The sequence below is a fragment of the Myxocyprinus asiaticus genome, chromosome 17 (assembly GCF_019703515.2).
Source record: "Myxocyprinus asiaticus isolate MX2 ecotype Aquarium Trade chromosome 17, UBuf_Myxa_2, whole genome shotgun sequence".
NCBI classification, from domain to species: Eukaryota; Metazoa; Chordata; class Actinopteri; order Cypriniformes; family Catostomidae; genus Myxocyprinus; species Myxocyprinus asiaticus.
In genome coordinates, this window is record NC_059360.1 from 48,807,222 (window position 1) to 48,831,508 (window position 24,287).

Here is a 24,287-nt window from a genome sequence, read left to right on the forward strand (position 1 = left end):
CTCGTAATTGGATTACATTACATTTCAAAATGTAATGTAATCTGATTACTAGTTACTTTTTATGGATTTCATTTTTTATTACATTGCCAATCAGCCATGTTTAATGTGTTAATTGGTAATTACAAATTTTTCTAATCCAAAAGAAATCTAAAAGATAACTGATTTCAGTTTTAGTCATGTAATTTGTAATCAGTACCGGATTACATTTCAGAAGTAATCTACACAACACTGCAGGTAATAAGATGACGATGACCTCAACCGAAAAGGAAAGTCATTTCAGAGGCGGAGCTAGTTATTTCCTTTTGAAGAACGACTACCAAGACAAACAGTTGTTTTTGTTTTTTTCAGAAAAACATGCACCAATGAATTGACCAGAAATGTGTATTAACAAAGTCAGTTTGGACTACATGTTGAGAAAGTCTCTAAAATCTCTCCCGTCATCTCCTAGACGGTGATCTTGAAGAAGCACGTCAACAAGAACTCGGTCGTGTACATGGAACCATCCAAAGAGAACAAGTTCCAGAATGTGAAGAGCGATTGTAGTGCGAACTTCCCCCTGGATGTGGGCTCATCCTGTCCGGAACGGATCACCATCCCACGAGCCAAACTCGGCAATGGACACGCCAGGGTCCAACGTTAACATCTCCCACCACAAACATCTTCCGGAAGGCCTGCAGAGCACTTTCTGTCACTCGCTGTATCTCCACATCACACTCTAGAAACTCCAAGCATATGCTGGCGAATCCTGAACGTACTGTTGATTCATCAGGAGCAGAGGAAATAAATAAGTATTGTGAAATGTTTGTGTTTATGATGTTTGGAGCTTGAAAACGCTCTCGTGTTTCAGTGGGAACAACAGGTTCAAGGACGCCAAGTTCCGTGCCATTCCATGTTGGGGAGACGGCTGAGAAGTTTAGAATTCAGATGGACTTTTCGACTGTAGATGACGCCATAGAAAAGTTCCTGTTGAAAAACACATGCGTAATCAACACACCAGCAGACCAGCTCTCAGGACTGTTGAGTTTCCTGACAGTAAGTTGATAAAACGGTTTGTTGGGTTCATGACATGGACGAATAAAAAAGTGAGCAGAAATGTAACCAAGTGAAATGTATCTTATCGTAATCAAACATACATTGAGGCCTTACAGGGCAAACACGTTTCCTGACCTCTTGATTCTGTTTTGTTAATTTTTATATCAAGTGTTTTTCTTGTAGTTTTCTCGTTGGTCACTTTACTGTGAGAAATGGCATTCATCACTTCCGGTGCTTTAGATGACATGTAGATGTCTTGAGGTCTTGAAGACAGAAGTGCCATTAGATTTTTTTCTCATAAAGTGATACCCAATTTCAGTATTCGTATTTTCTGTAAGTGAAGCATTAGTGTAGATACATATGCTCAATAACTTTATCTACTGGAAGTTTGGAGAGTGTTTATCTTTGAATTGTCTGATCTTGTTTGCCCTGTTTTTGAGGCTATATTTCAAGATGATTCTATACTATATTAGCATTACATTTTTTTCCAGAAGTCACTTATGTTGGTCAAGGTTTTCCTTTACTATACACTATAATTCAGACATTTAAAATTATTTCATATTGTTGACTTCCTTTAGCAGCTAGTATCTTAGCATGAATTTATTCAGTGCCAATTCATCATTATAATGAAATCCAGAAATCTTCAGCCACAACAGTGACACTCGTCAAAGGAGAATTTGAGTGAATGCATTGCATTGTTTGCAATTACTAAATGTACAAAAAAGCATAGTAGATGCAAAAGCATAGTAGATGATGAAAGTATCTTATTTATTTTTTCATGTAGTTATTTATTAATACTAAACCCTAGTTTTCGTAATTGACATTATTGTCTGATGTTTTGATGTTGGCAGAGAAACCCAAAGCTGCTGTACAGATTTTGTAAACTGTTTTGCATCTGTCTGCTTTATACTCCCAAACTTATTTATTTGACTTGTGCAACGTGTAAATACAAACCTCTTAGATGTTTAACTGTAACATTTACACTTGTTTCTGCAAATAAAAAGTGTGTGTGAACTATGTAAGCATGATTTTGTTGATTGAGCCTATAACAGACACAAGAGCTTTTCTTTTACTCTTGTAACATACTGTATATTATTCTTGGAAGTTTTTAAAGGGACCATAGTTACGTAAAGAAACGAGTCCACACACAAGGTAATCAGATGTATAGATCATTAGATAATCCACACGAAGCACAGTGTTACATATGGCCACCAGGAGATGGCGCCAAATACATGACACAGACTCAATAATGACTCAAATGACACAGAATGAAACTCATTCTGTGAAATCTCATTATTAAAATCATGTCTGCATGCTATGCAAACCTTTAGTCATTGTTGTGTTTGCATGTGTTAATAGTTCTTATGTACAATTATTATGTTTTATTTGTTTGGAGAGGTTTTTGGACACTATGATAAATTATTGATGTAATGCTTTTGATTGCTTTTTCGTATCAACACAACATTTTTCTCAGATACAGTTGACATGATTGGGAACAAAACAAGAGTTTTTCTGAGCCACCTTATTAACACCCAGAGATATATAATGTCAAATCAGAAAAATAAGAAATAAAAGTACATTTTTAGCATTTTCTTAGGCAGAGAGTTTCAGAATTTATCGATCGAACTGAAACGTATTCTTTACTATGATACCAAACACTTGACCCTTGTTTTTATTTTTTGTCAAGTTATAAGTCTTCAATTTTGGGTATACCACTGAAATAGGAAATCTTTAAAGACACCTTCAGCGCCTAAAGGGTTAAACCACAAAGAAAGCTTTAATAAAGGAAAATAGTTAATTTTTAATTCAGCTCTGTACAGTATTTTGTCAAGTGATTTCATTAGAATCAGGCAGTTTCAATAACATGATCTTTATCTAAAACTCCATGTCTATAAATCAGCCTTTGGTATCTTTCTTTTTTTTTTTTTTACAAAATGATCTTCATTTCCATGCTGTGTTACCTTCAGTTCTACAGGAAGTGCTGTGGATGTTTGAATGAGTTATAAATCACAGCAGGATCTTATAATAATCATCTCTGTAGCTGTAAAGAACCACCACAGCGACCCTGAAACACAAACATCTGAAGCATGTCATCACAGGCGCTTGTCAAGTGAATTCGCAGTGTACAGAAGGCAGATTACGAGAGTTTAGATCAGCTGAAGTATCGCGAGAACTGCATGAACAATTATCCTGACATCTTTAGCTCCTCATCTTCTGACAGTCTCCGTCGTTCTTTCCCCAAATTAAATCACGTCTAGCTGAATCCTATAACTTAAGTTATTCCTGCTGCAGTGAGGTGAATGAATGAAGGTAAAATTGTCCACAAATCTCTGTTACTAACGGCACAGAACCAGATGCTGCAGACAACACAATGTTCTGACCTGCGGCTACTCTACAAACATCAGCAACATCTGCCTCTCAATATCACCATTGTTTCTCAATTACACTTGTTTGCAAGTAAGCACAAGCTCTGCGATGCAAAAAAAAAAAGAACAAAATGCTCATGAGGAAATTAGGAACAACTGATGTGAACCTCAACTGTTCCAGTCAAATCCATTTCTGATTTATCAACCTTCCACTAAAGCTTCTCAACGGGTTTTGCTTCAGGAACCAGATTTTAAATTAGACATCAGAAGACCTAAAACAGAAATAAAACTGTTTATCATACAAAAATAAACCCCAAAAAATCTTATTACCAAAAACTGCACAGACCCATCACAGAGCGCATTTACATGCATGTTATTATGATAAATAAGTAGACAATGTGTGTGGTCATTTAAATGCATTAAACGACTTCCATTTATCACCGTAAGGACATAAATGGCTTAAGAATAAACCGATCGACACGGGTAGAGTTTTGCCCATTACGCAGATTTTGCATTGCATGTAAACACCTTTATTGTGCTCATGTCTGTTCTCGGTTTGATGTCAAAAGCAGAGAATAACTCGATTATTTCAAATTTCATGTAAACACGGATTTCTTGGTTTGTCGGATGTTTTAAAAAGCATAGAGCATACTGAATAGAGAAACCAATAATACTGGTTTCTAAATGTCTCAAACATTTTGATGATGTCATGTTCTAGACAGCCAATAAATCAACACACAAATGACATTGTGACAGATATACCACAATACTGTTGAGTTTGACTGGACAGCCTTTGACATCAACAATAACACATATGGGAAGTGTTTTCTTCTCTCTTTTAAAAGTTGATTAGACTTATTTTATTTTGCTCAGCTAATTATGCATGATGATTTTCCTGCTGTCTGTGACTATCACTACAGACCTGCGTTACATTGACCATGTTTACATGCACTTAAGAACGTTTCTTAAGTACATGTAAACGGGGTTTTCCAGGGTTTTTGCAGAAATCAGTGTTCTGAAACGTCATGTAAACGAGAACGTCGATTTCCTTACGCTGTTTAAGGGTTTGAGAGAAAGCAATTTAACACACCTAGGTTTCTCCTGGAGAAAGCCGCTTATGTAGCCATGTAAAAAACGTAAGCGCCGTTCTAACAGGTTTTTGAAGAGTGAGCATGTGCGTGGAACAGACTGAATAACAAACATCATAGGATGGTGCCCAACAACAAATAAACAAAACATTTCTGGGAGTACAGTGGGAAAAGCACACTATAAACTGTATCCATTTATAAACAACACTGTAAAAATTGACGGTCCCTCACATTCATGTATATGCACTCAAGTACGCCGGGGGAATCCCATAGTTTTACGTAAGAGGAAAACCCCACTATTGAAGCGCAATTGTGCTGCAGGTCACGATTGAAAGGTAAGGAAACAAACACAGCAACAACTCTGGAATATTTGGAAATAAAGTGAAGCAACAGAGAATAAAATATTGAGCCTGATTACATACACACCAATACACTGATTACCTTCAAAAATCAGCTTATTTAAAAAATCCGGCAAAGCAAGAAAACCGTGTTTACATGAGATTTGAAATAATCGCGTTAATCTCTGCTTTTGATGTCAAACCGTGAAGAGACATGTGCTCAACATGTGTGCACATTGGATGAGCCATTGAGAACACCAGTAAAGGTGTTTATATGCCACGTGCAATCGGCATAATGGGCAAAAATCTACCTGGTTTATTCTTATGCCATTTATGACCTTACACTGATAAAGGAACACCGTGTATTGCGTTTATATGACCACATGCGTTGTCGGCTTACTAAGCATAATCAGTGTAAGAACGTGCATGTAAATGCGCTCGGTGGAGTCTTCCTCGGATACCATGTTTGTTATTTACACAAGCATTGCGGGGAAATTATGTTGCTCTGAAGAAAACAGCTTTCTGACCAAGCTGCATGTATACAGGAGTAAAGAGTACGCCGCTTATACAGTGCATGTAAACAAGAACGCTGCATTCTCGCAATACGCCGCTTTCTGGTGTCCATGTAAACATAGTCATTGTTGACTGCAAGTTGTGCTTGGTAAAATTGCGATCTTCAATAGAACGATCCAGATTCTTGAACGATCGATTCTTAAAATCACAAGATCTTTTTTACTTTTACTTTTAAAGTTTACCTCAGTTTTGAATGTGTTGATTATTATATCTGTTAAATAAATAGCAATTAAACTGCATAGTTTGGGCCCTTTTTAAACCATTTTTAAAAGTATTATTTTTACAGTGTACCAGTTTAGAAGGTTTCATGTAACTAAACAGAATTAGCTGAGAGAGAAATTCTTCAATATGTAAAATGGTCCTCATAACTGAAAAATACCCAAATGAATCATCTTCAAATCGAATTGAGAGCTTGTGAATCGAAATCAAAACAAATCCACAACTGCATCGATAGTCAGCCCTAATTGCGACCCATTGCTGTAGTCTTCTCAGTAGAGTTTGTGTCGGGTAAACCCAGAGTGATAAAAGTGGATTTGAGATGCACATTTGTTCACATTTATCAGCTCTTTTGAGAATCATTCAGACACAGCATGAATCTCCTAGTTTAAAAGTGCCTGCAGAGCGAGAACGAGTCGAACACGTGCAACTAATAGAGTGAATTTTCTCTAATCGAGTCATTTAGGAGGAGTGTGAACATTAGATCACTGTTCAAAGCAAGACGTGACTTCAACACCTTGTGTGAGGATTCATTTACACATTGGCACTGAGAAAACACAAGACAAGCTTTGAACGAGGCTTTAATGAGCTCCCATTGCTTGGATCAGGATTTATGATTCGAAATAAAAGAGGCTGAGTGTTTTTGGAAACTTTTAAGGGAAGTCACCAGGTCAGGCTGTCGGATTAACAAAAGTGGTCTGTGAGGAGACCCGACAAACCAGTGCGTTTACATGCACACCAATATGCTGAAAGCTAATTTCAATAATCCAACATTGCAAGAAAAATGTGTTCCCATGAGGTTTGAAATCATTGGATTATTCTCTGCTTGTGACGTTAAAAATCTACCTGTGTCAATCGTTTTTTGCTTAAACGACTTTCCTTAATCAGGTTAAAGTCATAAACAGTTTAAGTAATTTACTTGACTGGAAAAATAATTTTGATTAAGCTGATATAAAAAATATAATATATGGGATTACTTTTTTTTTCCAATTCAACTGAAATACTCTCTGAAATACTACCCCATGTTTCAGAAATACTAAACGATTATCAAAATGTTCTGCTGTATACTAGTGATGGCAGAAACGAAGCTCTCAGAAACTTCGAGTCAATTTAACCAGTTGGTTCGGAAAATGATTCACTGTTTCGAAGCACTCGAAACACCGCACACTGAGGACAGCTGCTGGTCACAGGTGTGTAAATGCAACGAGAAGACTTACATTTACATTTATGCATTTGGCAGACGCTTTTATCCAAAGCGACTCACAGTGCCCTTATTACAGGGACAATCCCCCTGGAGTTAAGTGCCTTGCTCAAGGACACAATGGTGGTGGCTGTGGGGGTCGAACCAGCAACCTTCTGATTACAAGTTCAGTGCTTTAGTCCACTACACCACCACCACTCAAGACTTGAGTCAAAAGCAGCTACAGTGACACAATGCATTGGAAATGATTTACTGACTGCCCTGTACCTGTCGTATATTTTTCACATTTGTCTACAGTTTGCTGGAATAAACAGATCTGAATATTTGGAGAATATGCAGACCTTATAAGTTGGCCTTTGTATGATTACTGTTTTAAAATTATTTGAAATACCAGACAATATTTTATGTTTCTTTTTTATTCTAAAACAACACTTTGTTTTGTATAAAACAAATGTTAAAAATATTTAAGCTTTTACGTTGTGCAACTAACATATATTAATGTTAAGTTAAACTCAGTATGACATTTTATTTCAATTATCGAGTACTTCAAGTTACTGGCGAATGTGTTATCCACTACACTACATAGCTTTTTAAACATTTCTAAATTGGGTGTACTAAATAAATAAAAGAAAGAGGTGTGCTGTCATGTACAGTAGTCTAAATTTCAGATTCACCTTCTGTAAAATAAACAAATCTCTTTAAATATCGCAAAATATGTCTCTCTCAAGTTTCTATCTCATATACACATTGATTTTTTCCCCCTGTGGGAACGCAACTTGACAGGTAAATTTAAATGTCTAAATTCTTGTTTGAATCAGACTTATTTTGTAAATCTAATTTATTGCTGAACTGACTCGAGATTTGTTACAGCCTGCATTAAACACTGATTCAGGGTCTCACTGTGGGATCAACGCCCCCTAGAGTAACCGCGAAACGTTTCGAAACAGTAATGAAGCCTCGTTTGCTAAAATCACGTGACTTGGCCAGTTTGATACACATTCCGAAGCATTGGTTCGAAATAATTTGTAAAGGTTTCAAGGCTTCATGAAGCATGTTTCAAAAGCACCCACCACTACTGTATACTAGTATATTGTATTTTTTGTGATTTGAACAGTAATTTTTGTTAACCCCATAAACTCTGCCTGCCAGCGGGTCCAAAGGGGGGCGCTATATCGCGATAAAGTCTCCGTATACACAAGTCAAGCATATGAGGTATCATTTGAAAGCTTAGAATCTGAACTTTTCAGAGATAACCATCACTTCTGCATTTGTTACTTACAATAACAAAATAAGGCCTCAAAACTTTCACATTGAAAAGTAGCACCCCTAGAGGTAATGGGGTATAAATATTTATATGAAAATAAAAGTCCTTCACATAGCACCTAAATGGACATGTCATATATCAAATGAAAGCTCTCATTCTCAGAAATGTGACTGTACAATTAATTTTAGTTTATCCTAATACCACAGTTCGAAAGATTTTCAAAAGAATCACATGGTGAAAGATGATTTTTGTAAGTCATCAAATACAAATGTCTCTTCTATGCTCTGATAACTGCTGCTGTAAGCCCTAAATAGCCAAAGACTTAATATCTGCATTTACCATAGGCAAATTTCTACAAAATGAGTCATTTTTTACTTGCCTGTGAGCTTGCTTGTGTGAGTAATCCAATGTTATATATTAGATGTCCAGAACAAAATGTCAACCAGAAGGAAAAGCATGCAAAACAAATCATCAGAAAAATATGTATTTGACTATTGATGATGAAATTGTACATATCAAGAGGAGGATCTCAGCTTTCTAATGATGTCTAGATTGAGCTTCTAGTCCACTCAGAGGCCGAGATATTCAATGAGAATAATGAGGGTGGTGCTTGAACTGAAAATTAGACTGAATGTCTATGGACGAGCACATCTGTGAGGGCTAAAATGCATTAGAGCGCCACCTACATTTCAGATCTGTATATTGTGATTGAATGTGAAAGAGAAAAACAAATTCTAGTGCTTGCTGCCATCTAGTGGAATAAAATGAGACTTCTCAAAGTGAGGCAGAGTGAACAGAACCAGAATTACATGTTTACAAAGTTAGGACATCAAAAACACAATACAATACAATATTATTATGAATAATTGGAGTCTTTTTTTTATCTGGGAGGATTTCTGAAAAATAGGCTGGTTGTATTCTACTCATTGCGAGCTTTCCAACAGCATATGACACATGGCTATTTGATGTGTTTGATGTTTTTACTGATTGCAATAATATATATAGTGCAAATGTTTGTTTTTTTATAAATTTCAAAGCACTTGTTCAGTTTTGGTCTTAATGCCTACGTGCATTGTAAAGTAGAGCTTCTAATTTGTGTTGGTCAAGACTGTAGTTATTAATATTTTGACGATTATATTTTTTTCTCGCAGGTTAAAAGGTTAATAATGTTTAGATATGAGAGTCGTATGGCGCCATGCTAGGTTCTGACGTGTGAACGGCGAGCTCTGCGCACTTTGCTAGTTTTAATACTTTTTGTGTCATAAACTGGTGAGATTCAATACACCCTGATTCTTAACTGTTCTAGGAAGACAATATGTCAAAGAATTCAAAATCCTCGGGGTCGGGAGACATTAAAAGACACTTACGTGCTCAAGCTGAAGCCCCCGAGCAGCAGGCCGCAAGCCCGGGAGTTGATTTGGCCGTTGAGGTGAAGGAAATTCGGTGACAATTGATGAACGTGTCTGCAATGCTGATGGAGGTCATTGTTGACTTGAAGGATCTTGCTGTAATGCGTCAATCGATCACTGCCATGGAGACGAAATTCACTGATGGTTTCAAGAGTGGCAGATGTCAAGAAACGGATCGATTATCTGGAGTCATCGGAGAGGGAATTAGCTGCTAATCTGCTAGTGACCAAGGCAGATTTGGAGTGCATCTTGGAGAAGCTAGATTTGTGTGTTAATTTTGATCCCTTAATAAAAAGTTTTTTCGAGCAATGTGGGCAGGTGTGCTTCATTACATTTATCGATGATTGGGAAGGTTAATGTTATTAAAATGAACTGTATTCCAAAATTCAACTACCTGCTACAATCTCTCCCTGTAGATGTCCCCCTCTCTTATTTAAAGCAATTTGATAGCATAGCAAAGTCCTTCATTTGAAATGGTAAGCATCCCAGATTACATTGCAACAAGTTACATAGGCCGATTGACAAAGGTGGGCTAGGCCTACCCAAGATTTTGTTTTATTATTATGCATTTGGTCTCAGACATTTAGCTCATTGGTCACTTCCACCTGAGAGAGCCCCTCCCTGGTTTTGTATTGAACAGGAAGTTCGTGCCCCTATTTCGCCATTGCAGAGCCTTTCTATCAAACTAATCAGAGAAGTTAAGTTACACCCTGTTATCTCGCATTTGCACTCGTTATGGACAAAAGTGTCCAGAGTGTTTAATTCAGACATTTATTTAAATGTTGCCTCGAGCATATGGCTGAACCCAAAATTATGTATTAATAAGTGCCCATTTCTGCTGGTCAGAGTGGATTGTGAGGGAGATTAATACGCTCGGTGACCTGTACGAGAGTGGAGTGTTGAGATCCTTTGAAAATTTGGTTCAACATTTCAACTGTGCCATCTGCTTTGTACTATTTTTGGGAGTAGTATACACCCCCCTAAAGCAGCAGATACTCTGGGAGAAGTGATTACTGCTTTTGGAAAAGGTCATGAGGCATCAGTGTATTACTCCCTGCTAATTCAGAGTCTTGGGGACTCTAACTTCTCTCAAGAGATTATGGGAGAAAGATTTAAACTTGGTATTGAAGGAGGAATGTGGGCTAGGATTCTAAAAAACATCAAGTCTGTATAGAGATGCAAGGGTGCGCCTTATGCAATTCAAGATTTTACATTGATTCTACTGGACCGCCTCTAGATTGTACAGGCTTGGTCTTAAAGACACACCCACCTGCTGGCGATGCCAATTGGAGGATTTAGACATGGCCCATGCTTTTTGGTGGTATTTTGAGATCCAGGAATTTTGGTTGAATGTTCACAGTTTTGTGTGTGATGTGTTGGGCACTCGAGTTTCGTTTTGCCCAAGACTCTGTGTTTTGGGCGATGGGGCGGTCATCGATATAGGGGATAAACATAAATAATTGGGTTCTGACCAGTGTTAGGATTGGCAGACAGCTTATCTTAAGGGGATGGAAGTCAGCTGGAGCGCCCTCATTTTGGGAGTGGTGCGTGGAGATGGGGAGGGTGGCAGCTTTCGAGGAGGTGTCGTGTAGAAGGCTGGGGATCTGGGATTCATTTGATGGGAAATGGGGCAGTTATTTAGCGTTTTGGGGGGACTCTCGGGGAGGGGCTGTGGAGGGAGAGGCGTAGTTTTAGATGTGCATTATTATTATATATTTTTTTTATAATTATTTTATCATTTTTTATTTTTGTTTGTGTGTCCACAGGGATATTTGTTGGGGGTAGGGGTGGGGTTGTTGATTGGGGAGTGGGAGGGGTAGTAGTGGGAGTTAAATGTTGATTCATTGTATATGTGTTTTGTTTTTCTTTGTCATCTTTGTGAATTAATAAATATGTTAATCAAAAAAAATAAAATAATGTTTAGAGATTTTTACTGGAAAACAAGACAAAAATTATTATATTTATTTTTTTCATTGTATATGACCACCCCTTATGGAAATGGAGTAATTGAAAATGGCTTGGACTGCCAGTTATCAGTCAAAGTTGGGCAGCAATTATAGAACATTTCTATATCAGTGGATCCCTTGTGAAAATATATGTCAAAAATGTATGTAACAAACAGAAAGCAGACAAGTGAGGGCAGATTTTTACCGTTTCATGAGGTCTTAAGAGTGTTATAATTTGTAATCAATCACATATTCAGTGTGGTTTCCTGCTGGTCTGTTCTGTAGCTTTGAGTTTGTACATCAAAACCACAAGAGTGTTTCTGTTCACACAACAGAAGAAGTCAGTGTAACGTGAACTCAAGAACAAGTCATTCATTCATCTGCTGTTTTTATGTGGAATAACTGAAGCTCTGTGCTAGTTTGAGTTCTATTCCATCATTCAACATAATGCCAGTGTTTGTTCCTTGATCAACAGATTGTGTTTTAACTGAACAAACAGTTCTTCCTCTGTGTGAAGTGACTCATTTATTGGGTGTGTTGAAGTGGATGAGAGGGGTTTCCCTCATAATAAGAAAAGCATTCAGGAAACCCTGCTGTCAACACACCGGTTCCCCTGGCTTCCGGTTTATCCCCGTCTGCAGACTCTCACCCTCACAGTTTTTCCAGAGGAATGTGATTTATTTACTGGGAATAGTTTATAATAATAGAGGGCGGCACAAACCTCCAGGGACAGGAAGTTGATGGGAGTTTCCTTGGGCAGATCGACCTGCAGAGAATGTGACAGGAGAGACTGTGAAGGTCGCATTCGCAGACACAATGGAGTCTTATCTTAAGAGTGCCGTGTCTATACATGGCACCACGTAAACACGGCATACCTGTCAACAGGAAGAGCTGAAAATGTGCGTTAACAGGGTAAAAGTCAGGGTAAAAATGACACCGAAGTTATTTGTGGAATTCAGTGTTTAACTGTGAAAGGAAATTATGTGAGTCTCTATGTTTGCATCCTGTACATATTCAAATGTTTATGTAATCTTTCTGAAACTGTCTGGAACGCTGGAGTTGCTGCCATTTCCTGTGACAATAAACTGACATGGAAAATCTGAGAAAATGTTCATATTTGAAATAAAATAGAGGAAAAGATGGAAAAATGTGACTTTTTCTGAGGAAAATAAGAGTGGTGCTTTCCTGTGTAAAACTCACCACTACTATCATAGTGTTGTTGGTGGTTGCTAGGGTGTTGCTATGCAATTACTGAAGTGTTTTTTTAGCACGTTGCTGTGCGGTTGCTAGGGTGTTGCTATACGGTTGCTAAGATGTTCTAAGTATTTTTTATTAAATTGTTATATGGTTGCTAGCTGTTGTGAGTGTTTTTATTACATTGCTATGTGGTTGCTAGGGTGTTGCTATATGGTTGCTAGGGTGTTGCTATACAGTTGCTAAGATATTCTTAATTGGTTTTAGTACATTGCTTTACAGTTGCTAGCTGTTGTGAGTGTTTTTAGTACATTGCTATGCAGTTGCTAGGGCATTGCTATATGGTTGCTAGGGTGTTGCTATACGGTTGCTAGTGTGTTGCTATATGGTTGCTAGGGTGTTGCAATTCAGTTGCTAAGATGTGCTAAGTGTTTTTTATACATTGAAGTGCGGTTGCTAGAGTGATGTTATACGGTTGCTAGGGTGTTGCTATACAGTTGCTAATATGTTCTAAATTGTCTTTTATTACATTGCTTTACAGTTGCTAGCTGTTGTGAGTGTTTTAGTACATTGCTATACAGTTGCTAAAGTGTTCCAAGTGTTTTTTTAGTACATTGCTATTTGGTTGCAAGGGAATTGCTCTACAGTTGCTAAAGTGTTAAAGTGTTTTTAGTAAATTTCAATGCCATTGCTAGGGTGTTGCACAATTCAACCTCTGTGATATTCTGGTGTCTAGATCTGACTGGAGTCCATCCTTCTGTGTAAGTCTATGGGTTTGTTTGTTTTTGTTTTTGTTTTTCAGGTGAAAATGGTAAGTGTGATCTGTTAGTAAAGTATCAGAACACCTCTCCTCAACAACAACACATGATTTGAGGGATAATTCATGTCTGGAACACACTGAATGTTTATTACTTACTGTTAGAGGTTTGAGCAAATCACTATGAGCAATAGGAATAGTAATGATTGACTTTAGGGTTGGGGTTAGCTAACCACATAACCACAAATTAATTAAATATGCAAACAATTTAAATCTCATTAACAAACGTTCCCCTCCTTTCTTCTGTTTACTCTTCTACTATGATAGCTCTCATCTCACAGTCACAGTATAAACTGCAGAGAAAGATTTCAGCATTCCAGTTTTTACTATGATAATCTAGAAGAGTATCTTGTATGTAGAGTTGAGAACCGAGAACAGTTTCTTATTCGGAATTGGTTCCATTTAAAAAAAAATATCGGGGTAAAAAGACTTTGAAATGGCATTAAAAAGTCTCTGTAAACACGCCTTTTGCAAGAACTTTATTTTTATGTCTGATTTGTTATATCTGCTCTCTAGAAATCTGAAATGATCTCCATCAGTTGGCAACAAGAGACCAGTAAAAACAATAAAAATTGCATTTCTTATGTCCAAATAAATCTTCCTCAAATGTACTAAAATAATCGTTACTGGAACCGTTGAGAAACCAGAATCGATAAATTCATTATGATTCCCATCCCTACTTGTATGTCAATCATACTAACAGTGATGATCTGACATCATCTACTTACGGCCGACACTTCGATGTCACTGCTCTTGTTCTGTAAATTGCTGCCCAAATTCTGTAGTCGTGTTTGTAAATGAAAGAGAGAACACAGAATAATTTCTCCCATTGTCATAATATAAATGCACAGGAAACAGAAGACTTTTCATCGTTTGTAATATCATTAAGCGCAGAGCAGCAGGGGTTCATTGGCTCATCATAAGACACGGTTGAATCACGACTTCACTTCCATACTGCCAAGAGTGAAAAGAGCGATCATTATTGCCCAAATTACACGCTAATTGTGCTGAGTTACAAGCACTGGATGTTTCTCAAAAGTTCTTGTCATCATCGATTAACAGCAGCAGACTTTATCAACTTTTGAGTGTGAAAACGAATGGCAACGTTGAGTTCATGCATTGAAGTGAAATTACTAAAATAATCAAGTATGTGTGAGGTATATTCTCTACGGCTCTTTGCAAAATGAGGAAGAGAGCTCATTTCACATGATGTTAGAGGTGATTTCTGAAAGGCTCAGTTGTATTGACCTGTGTTTTGTAACTCCGGCGGGAACTCGCAGAGATTCTCTCAGGTGTCATGAGATTTACGTTCATGGACATTGTGGCGTTGCTCTCTTGTGACTCAGACAAACCTGCCAAACACGAAAAAATGAACATCTGATGCTTCATCAAACAACTGAGCTCACCAAGACTTTTTAGTAAGATTTATTTTTCGCTCAAGAAGGTTTTAATTTAATATCTGCCATGACTAATTTGACCAGCACTCAAGCCAAAAGTGGTGTGAAATATTACACTCAGTTGAATCACTTTGTGGCTCAATATTCAGAGGCTTTGATGATTTTATAAGTTAATATCACTTATTTTCCAAACTGAGTTCCCAGAGTTTTCCCAGTAATGATGCGTTTGGATTCTGTAGAGAAACGCTCTCCGATATCTCCCTGAGGGGCAGAAAATGAAAGAGAGAGACTGTTATTTGTAAGGTTATGTAGTAATTAGGGGACCAACCACTGAAGCTGCAGGAACCTTATTGTACTTGTACTGATTTTCATATTATTATTATTATTTTTTCTTCCCTTAAAGTAACTGGCTGTCAGAAACCGTAAGGCTCAAAGATGGTGGAATGTTCCTAAATCCCACCAACTACTCAGGCAAGTGAAATTTGTTGTTGGCAGTATTATTAGCAAATTTACGTTTTCGCTCATAAATCTGGAAACGTAAGTGCTAGAATAAAATTTTTTATTTTATCTTAATCCTTGGGTCAAGCCAAACAAAACATATATATCCAATTTAATTTTCGTCTATAAACATGTTTCACCATTTTCTGAAAAATCTACTTTTGCAAAGTTTGTCCAATTTGCATGAAATTTGGCATACATCATCTGGAGACCCTCATGACAAAAAGTTGTTTTCTGATTTTTAATTTATCAATTCGTTTAGCAGATATAAGGTAAAACATTTTCAGGAATGGCCCATAATGACTGATTGCCTGTATCTAATGAGAGCAATGTCCAAACTTTGTACACATTGTCACCAGGACAGTCCAAGGATGCATGCCAAATTTCATACATGTATGATAATAGGACTGGCTTTAGGTTTAGTGCTCGGTCTAATTGGCCCGTATCTTGACAGTGCAGTGTCCAAACTTCACAAAACTTGGTACACATTGTCACCTAGACAGTCCAAGGACGTATGCCAAATTTCATCCATTCATGATAATAGGGGCATTATAATTAAATAAAATCAAATTGGTAAGGTTTAGGTTTAGTGCTCAGACTAACTGGCCCGTATCTTGACAGTGCAGTGTCCAAACTTCACAAAACTTAGTACGCATTGTTAAATGGACAGTCCAAGGATGCATGCCAAATTTCATACATGTATGATAATAGGACTGGCTTTAGGTTTAGTGCTCGGTCTAATTGGCCCATATCTTGACAGTGCAATGTCCAAACTTCACAAAATTTGGAACACATTGTCACCTAGACAGTCCAAGGACATATGCCAAATTTCATCCATTCATGATAATAGGGGCATTATAATTAAATAAAATCAAATTGGTAGGGTTTAGGTTTAGTGCTCAGACTAACTGGCCCGTATCTTGACAGTGCAGTGTCCAAACTTCACAAAACTTAGTACGCATTGTTAAATGGACAGTCCAAGGATGCATGCCAAATTTCATCCATTCATGATAATAGGGGCATTATAATTAAATAATATAAAATAATAATAACAGGACAATAAATTTACAATTCTATGGGATGCTATAGCTTAAGACAATCCTCCAAACGGTTTCAACATATCTGTTTGAATGCATCCAAAGCATTAAATGGACCTGTTCTTTCCAAATTGTCAGTTTAAGCCGAATTTTGCCAATTTTTCCAATCCTGCTTAGACCTTGATAATTGCCGCTTGCAGCTATATTTAATACAATTATTGGCAAACATGCTCTTGTTTATCATCTTTATCCATTTTAATAACTTTTTTAATGTTACCTTCATCACTTATTCCTTTTATTAGTACATTTCTTATTTCACTCTGCATTGCTATATAATTTTTTTCACATCCTTTTTTTTTAATCTTATTTGTTCATACTAATTGTTTAATGCATTTGCACTCTTTGTTATTTTACATAGGTTGTACTGCTTTGGCAAAACAAATGTACAGTTTCATCCTGTCAATAATTCACACTAATTAACATTATTCTTTTTACCTTATTTGTCAATTAAGCACTGTATATTTTTTTATATTTTAATTGAATGCAGCTCAGCTGGAAACACTTTGGCAATATGAATGTACAAGTATTTGTCATGCCAATAAAGTACCTTAAAACTAAAAAAAATAAAATAAACTGAGAGTGACATTTAAATATTTCCTCTGGACTCTGGCAAGTATTTACAGTGTGAAAGGTCAAAGTGCCATTCAGAGTGTTTGGTCCTCTTTTGGATAAGTGATTGACCAGATCTGGCTCAGGAATTCCCTTCACCGACTGTTTTCTCAAAAGATTTCACCTGATGGAAGAGATTATAACATCAATCTATTCCTCTATACTGAGCTTATGCTGCAGTGTTGCGCTGGTGATGATGTCATTTACCTTCAGGTAATATCCATTTTTATCAGACACCAGAACTATGAATGTGATTCCAGCTTGTCTGCAGTGTTCCAGAAGACCCTCCTGAGACTGAACACAAACACACAACAATGATCTACAACAGACACATGCACTTACAAACACACACAAATCTCAAACTGAACACATATGAGATTAGAAATGTCAACGTGTTAACAACCGGCTGTTCTGACCAAGTAAAGGGCCTATTCAAATCAGGAGCGAAATGTATCCCAAACAAACAGTTTTTGCACCAAAGCAATTCACAGTGTTTACTTCCATCATACTATGTGTAATTGAAAGAAACATAGAGAAAAGCGTGGCAACAAAGAATCATAAACCATCATTAATTATCAGACGCATCCAAATATTTTTGTCCTCTATAGATACGGTTGTATGTTTGTGACCTTCAGCAAATGTTCTTTAAAAACGGCTGTGGTGTTTGTGGATTTTGCTAATGGTCTTAAGTCTATAATCTTGCAGCTTTTGGCCACACGTCCTTCAGCATGAGAGACAGAGAGAGAGAGTCGAGTTTATTTGTGTAGTAAAATCAAGAGCTGGAACATTCCAGAACATCTAAATGAGATCTGCTGGAAACTTCAGCTGGATCACTTACACACTAAACACACTAACAACACTACACAAACACATGAGAAGACTTCTCTCTCTTTCATTAGTGTTGATCCCGACCTCACAGAGGCCACTTGGTCGGCCAAAAGTGTATTTTGCCGATACAGACACCTAAGGCTAATAACCGATTAATCGGCTGATTTATAGAATGTTTAAAATAATTTCTTAGTCTTTCATTACTATGATGGCCACAGACAGAGAGGCTTCAAGAGTGCAAAATGAATAAAATCTCACATGCGGTTTATTGTTCAAACAAAATCCCCAAAATAACCAGAAAAAAAATTGAAGATTTGGTGCATAATGCGAGACTTAACTATAAAACCTGAAATATACCAGGGACTCTTATTTTGAAATGATAGAGACTTGTGTCTGTTTCAATGCTCTATCTTTAAGTATTTACCAAATTAAGCTTCTTATATCCTATATATTCACCAGGTGAAGAGTTGTGTAAATATATTTCACCAGATAAGGATTATTACCAGTCTCTCTAGAATACTCGATTCTGATTGCTCAATGGCGCCATCTAGTGGTTTGATATTTCCCAGTAACAACCGCACATCCATGTATCAGACCGCTCATTCCGGGTCTCTGAGCCATGTTTCCTGCTTCTCGGATCACTTTGCGATTTCTTAAAGTAAGCTAATAAAATTATTTAAACTCAAACCAATATTTCAGGCCCATTTATTTTTTTGGTTAGTAGCCGTGTAATAAGCGGGATAATGTACAGTTAGCTGGTTGTTATCGCAAAATAAACTCCTTCAGGGTGAAACAAGTCCTCCCTGTCGGGGTTTATTTTGTGATAACAACCGGCTGACTGTACATTATCCCTTATATAAGGTTTATTATTATTTAAAAGATATGAAGTAGGGTATGCTGATGCTAATTCAATGTATATGCTGATGGGGCACATTTCTATATATAGTTGCATTTTTCTTTGCATGCCCTCGCTTCAATTTAGAACACTTAATTAACTAATCAATATAACAAAATATGCATTGAAACATCGGCTGTTGTAATAAGAACTGTAGATCTCTCCAGTGCTGACCACAGTATAACACGGAGGAATAAAAACAACAAAAGAAACTATTGGAAACTATCTTCATAGATTACTGATAGTTCCAAAAAGCAAATATCGGCACAGATTAATCGTTAAAACTAGGGATGCACCGATATGGACATTTATGGCCGATACCGATTTTAACAAAAAACACTATCGGCTGATTCCGATAGAGATATTTTGCCACTTACCTTATTTTGTCATTAGATCACTGTTTTACTTTATGCTTTAAAAATGAATAAAGTGGTACAAACGCTTTTGCACTGTTCAAACAATAAATAATTTCAATTGAATTGTTGAACATAACAGGCCAACATTTTTAAGAAAGCCACAATGAAAGATAAATAGAAGATAAAAATAACTAAAAATGATTACGTCAACTGATATGAAAAAGAAAAACTATTTTGTACTTTTTAAAAAAACAACTGCATTTCTATTTTTGTAGTTCAAAACAACGGAACACACATTTAACATGTATGTACTGTAACTCAACTTTAATTATATAGCACTATTTAAACACTTACGTTGTCCAAAGTGCTTCACAATTTTTGTGGAACAAAAAATAAATAAAAAGGAAGAAAACGAGAACATCAGAGACATACCTGGGCCTAAGAAGGTCATTGATGTACTGTGGAGTCTGGCCATGTAGTGCTTTAAAAAACAAACAATACAATTTTAAAGTCGACTCTGTACTTATCTGGCAACCAGTGAAGGGAAGACAAGATGGGAGTAATATGTTCCCTTTTCCTGGTGCCAGTCAGTAAACTGGCTGCCGTATTCTGCACAAGGTGTAGACGGGATAACTGCTTATGACAAATTCCTGAGTAGAGGGAATTACAGTAGTCAAGACGGGATGAAATAAAAGCATGAATTATCACCTCCAGATCTTTAAATCCAAGAAAAGGCTTTATTTTAGAAATAACTCTAAGATGATAGTAGCTGCTTTTAACTATAGAATTGATCTGCTTATTTAAAGTAAGAGCTGAATCTAGATTGCTCACATTGTCCTTTACACTAATCACAAGTGGTGCACGTGTATGGGCTAATGCCTCTTTAGATTTAGATGGGCCAAAAATAACAACTTCTGATTTATTGTTGTTTAACCGAAGAAAGTTATTAGATAGCCAACACTTAACATCCTTCAAACAATTCATGAGCGATGTTAGCGATTGACTGTCTCCCGTTTATAGTGGGAATTAAAGCTGTGTGTCGTTGGCATACAAATGATAAGAAATTCCGTGTTGGCGGCAGATAGATCCTAGAGGGTGCACATATGATGAGAATAATATGGGGCCCAGTACAGAGCCTTGAGGAAGACCATATTTTAAAAGTAGCTGTAGATGATGCTGAATTTCCAATTTTAACAGAAAATGTTCTATCTGCTAAATAAGACAAACCATTTTAGCGCAGTTCCCTGAATGCCAACCTCACACTTCAACTGATCCAAAAGGATAGCATGGTCAGTAGTGTTGAAGGCAGTGCTAAGGTCTAACATAATGACGGCTAATAAAATATAATTAAAAACTTTCAAAAAAGCAGACTCTGTGCTGTGATGAGCTCTAAATCCCGACTGGAATCTTGTCATAATATCATTCTCTACTAAAAATGAAGAAAGCTGAGACAAAACAACTTTCTCTAAAATCTTCGATAAAAATGGTAATTTAGAAATAGGATGGTAATTGTTTAAAATAGCGGGAACAAGGTTTGGTTTTTTTAATAAGAGGCTGAACCACTGCCTGCTTAAGACAGATAGGAACAATACCATTCGATAAAGAACTGTTAATCATAGATTGCACACTAGGCCCCACGATATCAAACAAATCCTTCAACATACGTGGGGGGACAGGATCAGATAGGGAAGTTGAAGGATTCACATGCTCTATTATAGTAGCTAGAGATGGCAGAGTTATAGGCTCACATTACAAATTCATACAATGCATATGTTTGGCAATTGCATGGAAATGTCAATCACATCATGGAAAAATAAAAAGTTAAAACCAAAGAAACAAAACCCTCTTTCAAATTCTGTATTATAGTGGTATAATGGACAATGGATAAAGCCATCCAGACCACTAGAGGGCGCCGATTGTTCCACAGCGCTGACTGAAGCATTGAATGCAGAAACGCAGCCTTTTAAGGTTTAGTAATCGCGCAAGGCATTATAGTGATTTCAATCTTAATTCAATCAAAAAAGTATTGCATTATAGATTACAGAGTACATGCTGTAAAATGTAATTTGTAACGTATTCCGTTAGATTACTCAAGGTCAGTAACGTAATCTAAATACTTTGGATTACCTCTTCAGTACTTGCAGATTGTTTCACTTTAAATTGTCATTAAGAATAAAACTTTTGCAGTACATCATTGCACTAATATCAAAGGTGTTACTAGAGAAGAAAAGTTATGCTCTAACATTAATTTTCTTCATAGAATTCATTATAAAATATAATTGCGCCTGGTAACAGATGCATGTAAAGGCAAGAAATAGCATTTTAGCTTAGCATAAAGCTAAATGTTCGCATGACAATTTACACAAGGTTTATTTCTATTTCTGCTGCTCCAAACTTCAAAACCCCACAGAGTGTCCACAAGCACACCCTTTTCTGATCGTATGTGGATTCTGTTTATAGAATGAGGCAGAAAATATATTATTTGTAAATTTCTATACGATGTTAAAGGCTACATTGGTTAGCATTTCTTGTAAAAATACCCTAACCACATAAAAAACACTGACAAGGTATGTAATCATGTATTTATTGGAGTTATGTTTCATCTGTCAAGGTGTTTCTTGCTGTTTTGAAACATTATGTAGCTCCTCTATTAAACTCCCAAGGGAAAGTTCCTTGATGTCATATCCACTTTTTCACTTTCAACAGTGTGAACTTGTACAAATCATAACACGTCATAAGAAAATGTTTCACCGCTCTTTAAACGCTCCTCGGATTGCATCATTTATATGGATAAAAGTTTTCCAACTGAATAGACTAAATATATATATATATATAAAAATACAACAAAAATTACAATAAAAGGCAAAATAATCTCTTTAGTAATCAAAATACTTTTTGAATGTAACTGTATTCTGATTACCAACTATTTAAATTGTAACTGTAGTGGAATACAGTTACTAATATATAGTATTTGAAATATGTAATGTAATGTATTCCATTGCATGTATTCCATTACATGTATTCCGTTGCATGTATTCCATTACATGTATTCCATTACATGTATTCCGTTACATGTATTCCATTACGTGTATTCCGTTATGTGTATTCCATTACATGTATTCCATTACATGTATTCCGTTACGTGTATTCCATTACATGTATTCTGTTACGTGTATTCCGTTACGTGTATTCCATTACATGTATTCCGTTACGTGTATTCCGTTACGTGTATTCCGTTACGTGTATTCCGTTACGTGTATTCCGTTGCGTGTATTCCCTTACGTGTATTCCGGTACGTGTATTCCGTTACGTGTATTCCGTTACGTGTATTCCGTTACGTGTATTCCGTTACGTGTATTCCAATACATGTATTCCAATACATGTATTCCGTTACGTGTATTCCATTACGTGTATTCCGTTACGTGTATTCCGTTACGTGTATTCCGATACGTGTATTCCGTTACGTTTATTCCATTACGTGTATTCCGTTAAATGTATTCCGGTACGTGTATTCCGTTACGTGTATTCCGGTACGTACATTCCGTAATGTGAATACACGTAACGTGTATTCCATTACATGTAATCGAATACATGTATTCCGTGACATACATTCCGTAACGTGTATTCCGATACATGTATTCCGATACGTGAATACACATAACGTGTATTCCATTACGTGTATTCCGTTAAATGTATTCCGGTACGTGTATTCCGTTACGTGTATTCCGGTACGTGTATTCCGGTATGTGTATTCCCTTACGTGTATTCCGTTACGTGTATTCCATTACGTGTATTCCGTTACGTGTATTCTGTTACGTGTATTCCGTTACGTGTATTCCATTACATGTATTCCAATACATGTATTCCATTACGTGTATTCCGTTACATGTATTCCAATTTCGAGAATGTGGATGACCGTATACGTCAGTCCCCACCAAAGACCAGGAAAAACCCTGAGAAACAATATATTGGTCAACCTCTATTGTGCATAATTCCAAGAAAATTCAACACTTTATATGACTGTATTCGGTGATTCTGTCCACATTTTCTATATCATAAAAATCATAGGGTCCTACATTTCTAAACTACAAAAATGTATAACGACTATAAAATCTCCATGATTTTGAGATTTTATTGATTTTAGTCACCATTTAAAATGTCTTCATGACTGTGGGACCTCTGCAGTTTTAATTCATTGTCATCGAGTCATGTGTCTGAATCAGCTTTTCTGTACTCTGCAAGAGACAAACAGGCCATTGTGGAAAAGCCATTCATAGTTCTCAGATACTGACTTGCGCTGTTGTTGGACAAGGACAGGTTACAGAACGTGGCATCCACTTCATGCTAAGTCAGTTTTTCACTCTGTGTGTGGAGGCGAGTTAAACATATTCCACATTACATAACAGCAGAGACTCAATATTAACAGAACCTGCAGAAATAAGACATGAGCTAAACTTCTGCTCACAGAAATCATAGTACTTTGTCATTTTCTACACTTTTTTCTACACGTTTTTCCTGTCAGTCGAGGTCATAATTTATTTCGTCATCACTCACTTCTATAATGACCACTGTTATGATTGGCTATCCTCTGTGTATTAGCTTATTTCAGTGCGGGTCAAGCTGCTGAATACTGATGAGTGATATGTAAATGTGGGCGGCCATATGTTAATGAGCTCATAGTTGTAAAGTTATCTCACCATCATGTCACACAGTACATTTGAGGCCTGTGTGAGTTTGTCTTCTGGTACTCCACTGTGTGGCAGAACTGCCTTTAACAGACTAGTTTGATTCAGATAGATGATGTTGTTCCTGTCCTACAAACAATCATATGCTCATTTAACCCCTTAAACTCTAGTGGATTTTTCACACTCAAATTTAAAAGCTTTAAAAGCACACTGTGGAATAATTACAAAAAAATGTGTTTCATTTTTCAGAGAACCCCCGAAATAAAATAAAAAAGACTCCAATTATTCATAAATAATATTGTGTGTGTTTATAATCTTATGATAAACTGAATTGTTTAAAAAAAAAAAAAAAAAAAAAAAAGGTCGTTTTTGTCCTAAATTTGTAAGCATGTAATTCTGGTTCTGTTCACTCAATCTCACTTTGAAAAGTCTCATTTTATTCCACTAGATGGCAGAAAACACTAGAAAAAAGTTTTTT

The 24,287-nt window shown here is 36.6% G+C and overlaps 1 protein-coding gene and 1 long non-coding RNA gene across 2 annotated transcripts in view; one reads left to right on the forward strand and one right to left on the reverse strand.

The window, feature by feature from the left end:
- The window catches only part of LOC127455170 (cysteine-rich motor neuron 1 protein-like), a 61,392-nt gene extending 59,245 nt beyond the window's left edge, over positions 1-2,147 (forward strand). Inside the window, exon 15 of the mRNA XM_051722819.1 lies at positions 449-2,147. Within this exon, the coding sequence (XP_051578779.1) occupies positions 449-640 (192 nt within the window). The 3' untranslated portion in view covers positions 641-2,147. The remainder of the gene's footprint in view (positions 1-448) is intronic.
- Positions 2,148-14,697: 12,550 nt separating this feature from the next.
- LOC127455262 (uncharacterized) lies at positions 14,698-17,340 on the reverse strand. The gene is made up of 3 exons (XR_007899650.1): positions 17,253-17,340; positions 17,058-17,169; positions 14,698-15,102 (listed from the first exon to the last, which is right to left on the reverse strand). It is a non-coding gene; the product is annotated as an uncharacterized LOC127455262 (long non-coding RNA).
- Positions 17,341-24,287: the final 6,947 nt, after the last annotated feature.